A 14477-nucleotide genomic window follows, 5' to 3' on the forward strand; every position below is an offset into this window, starting at 1 on the left:
TCAGCATTCATTTTGAGTGACAGCTGAAGTATCCATAACGTCATCGAGGGAGGACGATGCCTGCCCAGCCTCAGGCCGAGCCCACAACAGAATTAGGATTCATAATATGACAAAGTGCTGGGCTTTGGGTGGGGCAGGGGGGGGGGATTGTGGAAATTGTAACTAAGGGTTACGTCCTGTGCCAACTGATATCCTTGTAACACATTTGGACAGACAGGACACGGCATAGCTATGGCAGCTGCAGCTCGAAAATTGTGGTTGAAGGTGGAAACCATCCAACTCCATGCCACACACACACACACAGACATTCGTATCGGTCCACAGGGAACGAGCGTATAAGCAGTCGTCTGTTCCACATATCCCCACACCTCCCACACCTCCCACCATGCCTGTGCCTCATTCCAATGATTCCAATGGATCCTGGCTGCGTCATGTGCCTGTCCTGCCCTGCCGGTACACACACACACACACAGAGATAACGCTTCCTGACAGAGCCTTGGGGCAGCGTCCGCACATCCCCACATGCACCCCATTCCGCTGTAGCCCTGGCCCTTGGTCTACCTATGGCCTACGCATTTCATTTTGGTCAGCCAACGGACTCCGGAGCTCTCGGTTCCAGTTCCAGTTGCCGTTTCCGTTTCCTTCCTGCCTTGCCACACGACCCGCACGCAGACTACTTCAAATTTTGATTGTCATTTACGTGACGGGGCATACAACACGAGTGTGTGTTCGGGTATCCATCTATGGGTTCTTGGGTGTGTGTGTGTGTGTGTTCGAATGAAATTGCTGCAAATTATTCCCATTACGTTTTTGGAGGGCCTGCATTTCAAGTTGATTGTCGTTTACATTTCGAAGAGCACCAAATAGGCAGCAGCAGAAGGATAGGCAGCAGCCCCACAACAACCGAATAGGATACAAATAGTGGGAGTGACGCGGCACGAGGGATGTCTGTGCGTGGATATAGGCCTTGATTGAGTCCTGGCATAGGGCTCCTCCTGTCGTCCGGCAATCGAGCAAATGTTTCGTTGATTTATGCGATAATTCATCGATCAAAAATCGATTATTTACGCAATCGAACGCATGAATCGAGTGAATGAATGATGAATGATCATTGGATGTGACATTTGACATGCGACAGGCGTTAAAAGTGTTCTTCATTGCCGAGATACATTTAGCCCATTAAATCTAATGCTAATCAATCATGTTATCGATTAAAAATCAATTTATCGATAACCAAATGAATGAAGGACTCCCTGCGGAAGGGTATGCGCCACATTCCCTCCCCCACAGAGAGGCCTATTCCCTATTTACTGACCAAACAAACATCTCTTTTGAATGCGTATCGAATGCCGTTTTGTCCTGTGAAATTGTCTACGTGTCCTTTGTGGGCGGCGAAGGGCAGGCCCTGCTGCAATCCGCTCAATCGTTTTGGGTGTGTTATTGCTCCATTTTTTTTTTCCATCATTTTGTGGGGCAAACATGGACGCGTATGACGAAGCGCCGCTTTTCCCCTCGTTTTCTGTGTGTGTTTTCTGACAAACAACGGGATGATATATTGCAGTGGCAGCAGACGAGTGCCACGCCCAGTGCCTTTTGTTTGCAGTTGCCGCAAATCAGTGGCCAATAACCAGGAATCTGGAATCCTGGTGGCTACTGGTTCCTGGTTCCTGTTTCTGGATGTGGATGTGGATATGAATGCCCCACGGCCATGTCTCTGGTTCTGTCTCTGGCTCGTTGTTTATAGAGAGCAAACCTTTTGAAGTTAATTAAAACGAGTTCGAAAGATGGGATGGTCCTCCGTTCTGTTTGGTTTTTTTCTTCTCCTCCTTAAATGCTTTTTACGAGCAAAGTTGTAAAAATATTATTGATAAATCTTCGTTTTATAACAGGGAAAACCCATTTATTCCCCCTCCATTTTTTATAGCTTATTAATATTTCTCAGTGCTTTCATTTCCACGGCAAATAAATTGGATTCCTGTTGCACTCGCACACGCCGAGGGGGCAGGAAAGGGGGATACATACATATATACAATCTCTTCATCGCTGTGCAACTATCCTTGGCCGTATCCCTGCTGCATTTCTCCCCAGAGAAATCGTATTAGAAATCAATTCATTTCATTTCTATTGTGCAATTTCCGTTTCGTCTTAGAGAAGCAGCAAAAAAGAAAAACGTAAGAAAAGTAGCCCCCAAAAAGGTGGAGAAAGAAGCCATAGGTTGGGGCCCGAATGGTGGCAGGGGGAGGGGGCACAAATTGAGGTTGTAAATCTTCTGTGATGGAGCCATTTGTGGCCAATCAATTGGCGATAAAGGCTGTGCTGAACTTGACTTAGTCTTGCTTACATCCTACAGGATACAGTATTGCAGGATGTTTCTTGTAGGGGAAACGTAGCTAATGATATCCCCAAGACTAAAGGGGAGTCCCTCCTTCCTCAGCCCCTCCTCAGCACTTCGCTTTTGCACAATGTTGCACAATGCCTGGCGTTTAGTGTGAAATTTTTCACGCCCCTTCATTCTCGGCATTTTCCGCATGCATTTTCCACTCTCTGTGGCGGCGGCGGCAAGCACTTCTTTTTCAAAAATTGCGCACATAAACTAATTCCGCATGCATGAAATGGCTTTTATAGAAAAATGAGAAAAGTGGCAGTGGCAGTGGCAGTGGCAGAACCGCAACGTGAAACGTGCAACGTGCCACGTGAGTAGCGTCCCGTCACGGGGCATCCGTTAGGGTTAAGTTGCAAGTGCGTCCGTCCGTCCGTCCGTCCGTCCGTCCGTTCGTGCTGCTAATTGTGTCACAATGATGAGCATCATTTTCAGCGCTCTTTGTCCAGGACAAAGGAGTGCCGCTGAAAAGCCAGGCCAGGCCAGAGAAAATGGGGGGAAAATGCCAGCCTTCTGGTTGCTGGCAGACAGGAAATTAAGCATACGCCATGTGTGCCACGTGGGCCATGTGTGCCACTAATTTTCCGTTAGTAATTTCATTTCAAGCCGCCGCTTTTCCTGCCCTCCCGCTTCTACCCCTTCCCCCCCAAAAAAAAACCCACTTTGAGGTGACGCCAGAGCGTTGATTGCTTTAAATGTGAGAATGCTTCTCATTCTCTCTCCTATTCCCGCTCCTATTCTCCCACCGAAAGCCACTCATTTCCCGTCTACGAAGCGAAAAAGCCACTTTTTACCCTTTTCTCCTTTTCTCCTGCAATAGAAAGCCACTCTTTCGCTTTTAATTACCATCAACGTCGGCATTTGTCTGGTCTGGCATTTCGGTTTGGTGCCTTCCGCCTTCTGCCTTCTTAGATTTGTAGCCCTTTGTCTTTATTTTTTGGGAGCGGCGTCGGCGCTTTTCCGTGCGATTTTCTTAGCCAATTTAAATGTCTACACATGCAGAGTGTCTGACGGGCGGAAAAGCTGCGGCAACGCCAACCCTTCTGCAGACAAATCTGCTGTCATATGTTTCTGGAAAGGCGCCTTTCTACCCGTTGCCGAGCCCGAGCCCGAGCCCGAGCCCGAGCCCGATTCCTGGCAGACATGATGAATGATGCCCCACCAATTGTTGCGCTACTCTTTTACAGCGAGAGGGTATTGTGATTTTGAGAATGTTTTTGGCCAGGAACCTACGGAATTACGTGAGAAGGTATATGTGGGTATACCTTTGCTGTTTTGGTGGATAAATCAATCAAAACTTTGGATACCTACGTTTCTTACATACAAACAAATGTTTGTACACATGCTTAGATTCATAATCTGAGCAGCCATAGCAACAAGCATTCAAAAAAAGCTTTGCCTGCAGCAACGTGAAACGATCGGTTAGCGCAGGTCCGCAACGAACCCGAGGGCACTCTTCGAGCATGTTCGTGCTTGGGCACATGTTCGGTCTCAAGGAACATGATCGATCGCGCTTGTGAGTTGGCTGTTGCTTTGCCTCTCTCTCTTGCGGTTCTTCTTCTGCGCTCGGAATGACGTCAGGTTTGAAGGGTGGGAAAGGGAGCGCGCTGCCAGAGTCCAGCCACCAATTTGTATAATTTCATTATCGTAGGGCGCTCTTCGTACTTGTTCGGGCGTGGGCTTTGGGTTGGAATGCACTGGCTCGGGCTCAAGGAACATGATCGATCGCGCTTGTGAGCTGGCCGTTGCTTTGCCTCTCTTTGGGTTCTTCTTCTGCGTTCGCAACTACTGAGAGCGCCTTGTCGTCATGTTTGATGGGCAAGAAAGAGAGCGCGCAGCCAGAGTCCAGCCACTACTTTACAAATGTATTTACATACAAATGTAGTAGGTGTATGGTTAGGGTATCTTAAATTTCGGCCTCCATCAGGCTGTATGTATATGGATTTCCTTCAATTGTTTCTCTGCTTTTGTTTGCGAATTACAAACAAATGTCTAATAGAAAGAAAACTCTCGCAACGAAAACCCCCCACCCCATCCCACACACATGAGGCACAAAAGCAAACATTTTGACATGACAGACAGGCAGGGGGGGAGGTAAGGAAGGCGCATATCAGGGCACTATAATATGTATTCCCTATAAACGTTAAGCGATTTCCACTCTTTTCCGCTTTCCCTTCGATGTGGAGTACGGGAAGAGGAGGAGGAGGAGGAGCTGTGGAGCTGTGGAGCAGCGAAGTAAAGTAATTTGTATGTAATTTGTTAAGTAATACACACATTTTTCCCCGGGAGTTTTGTTATTGTTTGTCTGGCTGTCTCGACCGGATGTGGCTTTTCCTTCGCTTCGTTGTGGCAGGAAAGAGAGTGAATCAGAGAGAGAGAGAGAGAGAGAGAGCGGAAAAGTTCGAACGAGGAAGGATTTGTACTCCTTAATTACGAAACATCAAAGTGGTCCGAAGAGTTGAGTCTGTTGTTGAAGTCTTAAGCCGGGGCGAGTGTGTGTGCCGCATGCCACATTGGGTGGGGGCCATTGATGTGGCAACAATCTCGGTGGCCCGTCCGCCCGTCCGTCCGTCACTCCATCAAGTGTTTCGGAATCTAACACATTCCGGGCACAGCCTCTAATAGAGTCTTTACTCCGGTCCTCCGCTGCCGATTAAATTGATGCATGCAACATGTGGTGGAATGGGTAATTAATTCAACGAACACTCCCGGTGTTCAGCAAAAAAGGATCAGGTCCCCCCAATGGATCGGACCTTCGTGTCAGCAATTAATATTTTGCCACGTTTTCGGGCCGTGCCGTGCCGTGCCCCAAACTGGAAATTGTTTGTACGTGTTTCGTCGGACCTTCCCTTGAGATGAGAGTTTTTCGTCTTAATTGGAAATTGGTGCTACTTTCTTCCCCATTCGGGGCATCGGAATCGATTCGGATGTGTCTGCTGGCTGGAGCTGGAGCCTTTCCCCGGGGTTTGAGTAATTGAAAGACAATCAAGTGACAAGTCGTCGTCCCCCACCGAAAAAGAGTTGTGTCCTTCGACAGAGGGGGACTCTCGTGTTAATCCCCGCACACGAATCAATTTACGAGCAATACTTTCACCATATTTTCCGCTCTTTTGGCCACAATAAATAACGGCAGTAATTGGAAGTGATGGAAGGATACGGCGGCAGCAGAAGCAAACCGAAATCTCTAATCAAATGTCAATTCCTTATTCAATAAAAATCCAAAACATACGAGAGAAAGCACTCGCTTTCGCTCTGCACAAAAACAGAAAATAAGTGTACGATAGAGTAAATCTTTTAACGACTTTTACGACTGTGGCTGTGGCTGTGGCTGTGGCTGGCTTTTCCTGGCGTTTCCTTTCCCCTTTTATGGCTTTCCACATTGTCCTGGCTCTGGCTCTGGCTCTGGCGCTCTCCTGGCCATGTCCAAATGTCCAACGTGCTTGTGTATAAGCCATTAAATGTGCCCCATAGCACAGCTCCCCCTCTCCGCTTGTTTGGCTTTTCCTTTTCCTGTTTTCGGCCAATTATTACGCGCGATTTATGCTTTTATTTGTCAGGAAAAGTTCGAAAGACCAGCCAAAGTTCAGAGCTCATGAAAACGAGTGGAAAACACACTCATAATTGATTGTAAATCATCAAATCAGGGTCATATTTTGATCAACTTTTGCCCATGACGCGTTTTGTGGCACATCAAAAACGGGGGCCCTTTTTTTGTATGGCTTGGGCTTGGGCTTTTCCTTAGTTTTAATCTCTAATTTTGGTTACCTTTTTGTTAATTTACACTTTTATCCTCCTTTCTTTTCTTTTCTTTTCCCTTTCTTTTTTGTTTTTCAGCCCAAGAATCTGCGAAAAATGATAGTAAGAAACCACAAGGTAAAATTCTTTTTATTACACTTTTACATTACATTTCCTTTCTTTAGTTTTCCTTATTTGCTTTGAGAACATAAACTTTTTAATAGTTTTCCTGGACAGCAATTTAAATTGTCATATTTTATGCGCCAAAGCCTTCAGAAAATGCCATTAAAATGGACGTCAAGCGGAGTCTCAAGTCAAGCTCCAAGCTCCAAGCTCCAGCTCCTCCCCCACCCCCACTGATTCCCACTGATTGTTGTTCCATTAGAGGAATATCCTCTCCTCTGTGGATAGATAGTCCTGGGATATGCAGAGTGTGCAGGCGACAGCCAAAAGTAATGACAAAACGCAGCGGGTTATCGTTTTCATTCGCATATTGAGACACATTTCCCCCACCAAAGGGAGGGGTGGGGGGTGGTCTCCCCCACAAAAGGTTGTCATCTCTTCCGTAATTGAATCCTTGGCCGAAAACTATAAATTCTCTCAAATGGTAAACAAGGATAGGAAAACTTTTTCTGGGCTGGGCGCCGGCCCATTAAAATATGAACTTTTTGATTGAGATTTCACCAGCATTTAGAGAATATTTGGGGGTAGGGGGTGGGTTTCTTTGGGATTTCCAAATGTTTTAAATGGCAATCGAAAATTTAATTAGGTTTTTTGGGTAAGGAAAAGCTTTACCAAGGGCGTAAAGTGGCCTAAAATGTATGAGATTTATTCAGATTTAATGGAAATGTATAGAAGATTCATGATTTTAAACCGATTTCCTGGCCATGCATTCCACTTTCTGTTTAATTGCTGCAGCAATAAAAAAAACTCCAAAATTCGAGGCAAAACTTTGCCCACAATTAAGAGAATATTCGAATAGTATTTAGTAGATTGTTTTTGGGCCTAAACTTTGATTTTCTGAGTAATTTCTAAATTTCCAAAAATGTTTATGCCCCTCCGCCCCCCCTTTTCATGGCTGAAGAGGCCAGGAGGAGAGCCCAAAGTAAATATTTGAGGATGCAGCATTGCAACACCCTTCCCCTTCCCCGACCCCGTTGCCGTCCCTGTCGCACCCAAAGAAAGGACTACTGCTACCCTTAGATCCGAGTCGATTTCTGGCTGCGCCTGTCTGGTCCTTGTCCTGTCCTTGTCCTGTCCTGTCCTGTCCTGTCCTATGTCCTCTGCTCTGCTCTTCTCTGCTGTATTGTAATTGAATTCTACAACAACACAATAAATTTTAGACACTAAACGGAAAACGCAATGACGGGAGTGGGACTTAAAAGAGGGCTAACACGGCTGCCAAAACGTGCAGACAGACAGTCGGGGGTGGGGGGTGGGGATGGGAGTTGGTAGACGGGCGGGAGGCGGCAGGCGAGAGTTCGATGCAGTAAAAAGAGAAAATTTAATTTCTTGCCTGAATAATAAATCACAAACATAAACAGCGGCACACAAGGGGGCTTCTAAAAGGAAGGGTGGAGGGGTGGGGACGGGGAGATGTCGCCAGATAAAGGCTCCCACCCACACCCCCTTAGTCCCTCTTTTTTTGTCGGTGAAGGCAATTCGAAATTCGTTGTCGATGGCAGTCGACTCGGTGGCTCGGCGCTCTGTCTCCGGTCTCTCAAGGGTTGCCTCGGCCAGAGTTGCCATTGCACTTATCAAAATGTCATTTCCTAGGGGGGGGGGGGGGGGGGGCAACAGAAGTGGGGAGTAGGAGTGCGACGGGGGGGGACGGAAGTGTCGACTTTCGAGTGTCGCTTTATTAAATTTTTACGCAAATGCACGGCACGCGGATATGAATAACAACAACATACGTACACACATAAGGACACTAAATGTGTTGCACACACATATGGGATACAAGGATCTCTGGCATATAGTAAATTTGAACAAAAGGGAGGCCTTGCCTCGTCCTTATGCAAATGAAAAGTAAAAACTTTTATGCCCCCAATATTTATGCATTTTTACGAGGACGAGTGCGAGTGCGAGTGCGAGTGGGGCGTGGCTGTGACCCACTCAGCAACAATCCGCGCTGTGATTTCCTCTCATTCTTTTTATGACATTTCCAGTAGTTTCCCGTAGCCCCGCCCCCCAGACAGCCTCCAGGGGGAACGAAACGGAACATAAATATTGTGGCAAAGCCAAAAAACAAATAGCAAACAGAAATTACAATAATATGCAATAATGCAAAAGGACAACAGAGGGAAGGTCCTTCCACAGTGCCTCACACGGCCGAGAGATACACTCTGGCCCATGTGTCTGCCTGTCCCATGCGTGGCTTTAAGTCACAGCAGGACGTGACATCCTTGCATAGCATTTGCATAACTATATCAACAGAGAGACCAGACCCATGGACCAGCAGGAGGAGGACCAGAGGCAGGAGCAGAGGCAGGAGCAGAGGCAGGAGCAGCGGCAGGACTGGGACGACCAGGAGGAGCAGACATCAGCGAGTGCCAACGCGCGGACACCACAATCTGAATACTCCCCAGTCGTCCCTGTCTTCCCTATCGCTCCTGTCTTCCCTGTCGCTCCTGTCGCCATAGCTGCCTCCCTGGCGCTCCTGGTCCCCGTCCCTGGTGCTATTTTTATCAGAGTTCTCTCTCTCTCTCTCTCTCTGTGTTTTTTTTTGTTCCTGCCAACAACTTGCGACGCGACGCTTTTCCTTGATGCGCTTGCATAATTTTCATTGTTTTCATTTTACAAGCGAATTTCCCCCAACTTTTCTTTTAGTTTCCTTCCCAAATTTTTTCCTTCACGGCACTGCACTGATTTTCTGTTTGCATTTCAAACTCTTTCTTGCGGTGCAGTAAAACTTTATACGAAAGGCGTGGCGTTATCCCCGAGGCGATAAAAACACTCGAAACACTAAAAAGGTTTATGGCAACGAAGGCGAAAAGGTTCTCGGAGGCCAGCCAAAAGTGTGTCAACGAGTCCTGGCCACAAAGATCTTGAAGGAAACTATCCACATCGCTCCCCGAAAAACCCCAAAAACTTGCTCCAAAAATGGAAATTTAAGACCATCTTTCAGGGGTCTTTCTTCTGTGGCTCTTAAGTTTTCCACTTAATCGCCCTAATTCGCTTCAACGCACAGAATCGATGGGAATATCTTTATATGTGGAATGGCCATATACTCGTAACAATAATCGCCTTTGATGACCCGAAAAATCCAATGCCAAGAAATGGAAACTCGCGCATTTCCATTTCCATTTACTTTAACCCCTCCCCCCTCCCCCTCCCCCCGCTCCACTATTGACACACACTCTCAGTATCCAATTATCGTTGCCAAATGCTGCTGCTCGCTGACATTTGCTGGCTGCTTGGGGCACTCACACACACGCACACACACACACACACATATGAGCATTTCAATTTTAGAAGTTTCTAATATTCCAAAAGAGAGAGAGAGAAAGAGAGAGAGGGGGAGACAGCCCCTGCGGCACTCCTTCTCTCTCTCTCTGCCATTTTTCGTGAATTTTACAGGCACTTTTCCAATGCTCAGTCAATTTTTGCAAATCAAATATCTGCGCTGCCCCACTCTCCGCCCCCTCCCCCCTCTCCTTGTGCTCCTGCTGCGCCTTCTTTTCGCTGATTTGCCAGGAAAACCGATGCCAAATGCCATTCCACTCGAATGGCTAGACGACGGCATCGAGAAGAGGCATTTGCCATGCGGAATATCTATTGAAGTTTTTCCTTTCCTTTCTTTTCTTTTCTTTTCTTTTCGCTTCGTTTTATTTGTCTTCATTTATGGCCTCTCCTCGCATATTGCCTGGCAATTTAATCGGCTATCAGGACACACACACACACACTCGTACCACTCGTATCCTTAGATCATCATCCATCCTTGTGTCTTCTCCGCCTCCGCCTCCTCCCTCTTTGTGCGCCCGCTGAAAGTTTTTCTTTTTCTACAATCAGCTGCTGTTGAATTTTTAATTTTTATGTTAGTAATTTTTCAGCATTTTCTCTCTCTCTCTCTCTCTCTCTCTCTCTGAGGGGTGAGGGGCGGAAAAGGAAACGCGTTTTGCCCCCCGGAAGAACATCTTGCGCGGGAATATTAAATTTTTTATGCTTTCGGCCGTAGTCGAAATGGAAATGGAAAAATAAGAATAAGACTAAAGTTTTGCTGAACGAATGGGGAATGGGGGAAGGGGGGAACGGGGGAATGGGGAAACATGTTGCGAATCCCAAAGTGCTGAGAATGGATGGGAGGATGCTGGAATATGTACTCGAATGTGTGTGTTATATTTTCTTTTATATTTACTTTTATAGTTATGTGTGTCTCGGGTGTTGTTCCCCTTCAATCCTTAAAGGGATCAAATCTGTCGCCTATCGCTTTAAGGCCGTAATATACACGGCACACAGAGAGTGCAGCGAAGCTGCAGGGAGCCACGGAGCCGGGGAGCCACTCCGCTGGAAGTTTATTATATAAATATTTCAAATGAAAGCAGATGCACCTGCCACCTGCCTGGCACCTGGCATCGAGCATCGGGCACCTGCCTCCAGACCAGACTCTGTTCTGTGTGGGGAAAAGCAAACATAATTTAAAATGTAATTAGTGCTCAAATAGAAAACCAAACAAACAGTAGAGAACAGAACAGAAGAGACCCACGTATACGTATTCCGTGTTGCCATTGGGGCTGCGACTGTGACGGCGACTGGGGCGTGGCTGTTGAACCTCGCCCCAATGGCAAACAGAACCAGAAGCCAAATGCTGTTCCACGCAAAGTCAATGAATGAATGGTGGAGAGCAGGCAGCAGCAGGTTACTAGGTGACCCAGTCCCATCGACACCCCTGGACACACACCTGTCTGTGTGTGTGTGTGTGTGTGTGAGAGGCGCCATGGAGCCCTGGAGGAGACTGCAGAACTTTGTCCTAGACCAACTTTTTAGCAGCTGCTGCCGGTGCCGCTGTTGCCGCTGTTGCCGCTTCTGTGGCTTCTGCTGCTTTTGAAACATTTTATTATAACGAGCAAAAGGTGCAGCAGCCTGCCCCATCTTCCAATCCATTTCAAGGTTGTCTGAATACGATTTTTTGGACCACGAAAAAGATCTGTGGACTCCGCTTCATTATATTCCACGGGTGTATTGATGATGTGCATAATGAGGGTGGAGCGGTGGTGCGGGGGGGCCTCTCGAAAGTTCAACTTTTGTGCTCATTATGGAAATGCGGAATGGCATACTTCTAGGACTTCCCTGCACTTGAAGGAGGCAGCTTATCCACTTGTACGGAGTCCCTTGTAAGCCCCCTGTTCTCCGTCCGGGGCTGGGGTCCACTAATTTGGTTTTTAAGTGGTTCTGCTGCTCATTAAGCTGCCCTTTTCCTCTGTCTTTTCCTTTGCCTTTTGCCTTTCCTCCATTTTCTTCATTTTTCCATTACGTTTCCTTCAACTTTGCTCACGGATTCCCTTTCTGGTTATTTGCAGACTGGCGCAGCACGGACAGCACCGACCATCACGATCGCGTCCAGAGGCAGCTGTCCGTCTCCTCCGACAGCAAGCTGCTCGACGAGGACATCCGTGAGGAGATGAAGTACCATTCGCATGTGGTCATGCGTCCCAAGAAGCCGCCCAGACCCAAGTCCGAAGTATTCCTCAACAAGCAGGATCCGCATCCGCGACGCAAACGCTTCAGTGCATTTGGTGTAAGTATCATTCCCGTCTCCTCTCTCTCTCTCTCCGCCACAGCAGAACGGCGGACCGAAAAACTGTTGCATACTTTCGCGTAAATGCCGGCACTTACAATTCCCAACTGGTTCTGGCCGCACGGCCATAAGGCGACGGCTCTGGGCACAGCGAAAGTATTATTGAAAATTTTTAATCTCTTTGAAATTTATCTTGGTGGGACCCTTTTGTCAATGCAATTGAGTGTTCCCGATACGAAATGCATTTGAAATTGGTATCGTACTAACATTTTGTACTAAAAGTAGTGGTTTTTACTAAGAGTGGTGATTGGGGGCCACGTTTTTGCCCTCCAAACGGCCCTTTGAGGACTGTTTGTACCAAAAATACTACTAAGAGTAATGGAAATCAGTGTAAACTGTAGTTCTGGCCATGCCAAAGGTTTCAATTATGGACTCTGAAAGAGGAAGGACCCTTTAAAGGCTGCCAAAGTGTAGAGTACTCTTAAAGGAGGACATTTCATCTATCTATTTAGGATTTAAAGAGTCTCTTACATCGAAATTGTACATCTCAATGGGTATTTCTTACTTCTTTTATTCATTCATAAGTACAATTACGGAATTCCACCAGAAACTCAAACCAGAATGATTTTTCGTTGAATTTCTTGCTGCTGAATGGCTCCAGCGATGCAGGGTACCAATAAAGATTCACCCAGAATTCAATAGCCAAAGAGACCACTAATCAGAGCAATATTTACGAGTATATCCACATTCCAATGTGCAGTTTCAGAAATCAAATCATATATATTCGCACAAAGGAGCGTGTTCTTCAAAGAAAGACCTGAACCAAAGAGATATCCCTCCCAAAAAAGCGGGTGTGAAATTACAAAAACGTTTCAAATTCATTCCGATGTACATACATAGATGAGTTTTATGTGTGTGTGTGTGTGTGTGTGTGTGTGTGTCTCCCTGTAACAGACACCCACTCCTGTGGGCATTCATTTCCCTCTCTGATTACATCATGCTCTAAAGCAGCAACAACAACAACAGCAACTAACTTTGTTAATTAATTAACGAAAACATGATACATTTTGCACTTTTCCCCACAGGGCGACTCCCCATTCGGGAAACAGGAGGCCTACGTCAAGCTGGAGCCACTGGGCGAGGGATCCTATGCGACGGTCTACAAAGGATTCAGCAAGTGAGTACCCCAGCCACACCCCAGACAGGAGCAACGAGCAAGGAGCAGAGGAAGTCCTGCTTTTTGGGGTTGCCATGTCAGTGGGTTAAATAAAAAATGATTGTCGGTCGTGAGCCAAACCAAGCCGAAGCTTCCCCTCATGATGGACCTCGCTCCACAAATAGCAAAAGTAGAGAAGAATTCAGGCAAAAACTGTGTCATTTTGGCCTGATTTATAAGCTAGTTTCAGAGCCCCCACCCAGGCCCCGTTTTGCATTCGTTTTTGTGGCTCTTTCTCTGGAGTTGGGTCTCCATTACGCAGTGGCATTTCTTTGTCCCCGTTGGCAGACTCATTACAAAGCCAGAGACGCAGAGACGCAGAGAGCCAGAGAGCCATGCAAATGTGGCCATCAATCAAGTGGAGGGTTGGCCCAGAGCCCAGAGCCCACAAGGAAGGAAGGATGGAAAGATGGATTCATGTGGGTCATGGGATGCAGTGCAGCCTTCTACTACTCCCTGTTTTCTTTTTTTCGTTGTGTTTTTGTCCCCAATTGTTGTTTTGGCCCAGCTCCAGGACACGCACTTTTCTGTTGAAAACTTCCTGCTCCACAATTGAGTTGACTTTCATTCCCCCCCTGCCCTCTCCCTCATTGTCCTGTTTCCTTCCTTTCTGTAAGGGCAACTCCCATACCATGTCGTTTGCTTTCTTTGAGCCCAGATCCCAACTCCTTTCCTTCTCTTAGCAACCCATCGCCCATCCCCGCATTTTTGGTCAAAATGCTGCCTCATTTGCGCCTCGTCTGGCTCTGATTTCTTTGGGAATTGGCGTTCTGAGAGGCGATGGAGTGGAGTTCTAACCATTCATAATTTGACAAATGAGCCTGGAAAATGTGTGCAAAAGGTGGAAGCCGGGACAGGGCTTCGTCACCTTTTTGACAGGGCCTGCTCCCCCTCCCCCTCCCCCCCCACCATGATAGATGCCCGCCAGTCGCCCTCGTCATGCCTAAACATCGCTTCAACCCCCACAACCCCCTCGAAGCACTTCATCTTTTCTTGCCTAGCAATCGCCTGTTTTGTTTTTTGATTTATTTGACAATCATTTGCTTTGGTGTTTGTTCAACTTTCCGTTCTTTCCCTACCCCCCGCCCAGGCATAATGGGGGGGCATTACGTGTAGGCACAGCCTCTCTTTCGCTCTCTGATTTTCCCCTCCATTCTGCTCTCATTTGATATGCAAGACAGCGCCTACATGCGAAATGAGTTCCAATTAGCCTTTGTTTATACGAAATGCAATTAATTCGCTCTAATTTATCTGCCAAATGGAAGTAACCCTGGCCCAGCCCCCTCTACCTCCCCACCGACCTCCCTAGGGCTGTACTTTTTCTTAGGCTTTGGTTTTGGCTTCTTTGTTCAGGATGGAGGGGGGGGGGGGGGGGGGGGGGGGGATGTCCTTTGGCACACTGTACACTG

The 14477-nt window shown here is 47.1% G+C and overlaps 1 protein-coding gene and 1 non-coding gene across 8 annotated transcripts in view; both read left to right on the forward strand.

Annotated features, from left to right (window-relative positions):
- Nucleotides 1-14477, forward strand: part of LOC108151898 (cyclin-dependent kinase 14) — a 111104-nt gene that overhangs the window by 87106 nt on the left and 9521 nt on the right. For 4 of the 7 annotated variants that reach the window (XM_017280802.2, XM_017280806.2, XM_017280803.2 and 1 more), the window contains 3 exons: nt 6215-6253; nt 11635-11852; nt 12938-13029. In XM_017280802.2, coding sequence (XP_017136291.2) covers nt 6215-6253; nt 11635-11852; nt 12938-13029 — 349 coding nt within the window. Of the gene's footprint in view, nt 1-6214; nt 6254-11634; nt 11853-12041; nt 12107-12937; nt 13030-14477 lie in introns of those variants that run through there. The other 3 variants (XM_017280805.2, XM_017280808.2, XM_033386663.1) reach the window with 2 other exon arrangements.
- On the forward strand, nt 12019-12085 carry LOC117186869. Its single transcript, XR_004471741.1, has one exon. It is a non-coding gene; the product is annotated as a U7 small nuclear RNA (small nuclear RNA).

The sequence above is a fragment of the Drosophila miranda genome, chromosome XR (assembly GCF_003369915.1).
Source record: "Drosophila miranda strain MSH22 chromosome XR, D.miranda_PacBio2.1, whole genome shotgun sequence".
Classification (NCBI taxonomy): domain Eukaryota; kingdom Metazoa; phylum Arthropoda; class Insecta; order Diptera; family Drosophilidae; genus Drosophila; species Drosophila miranda.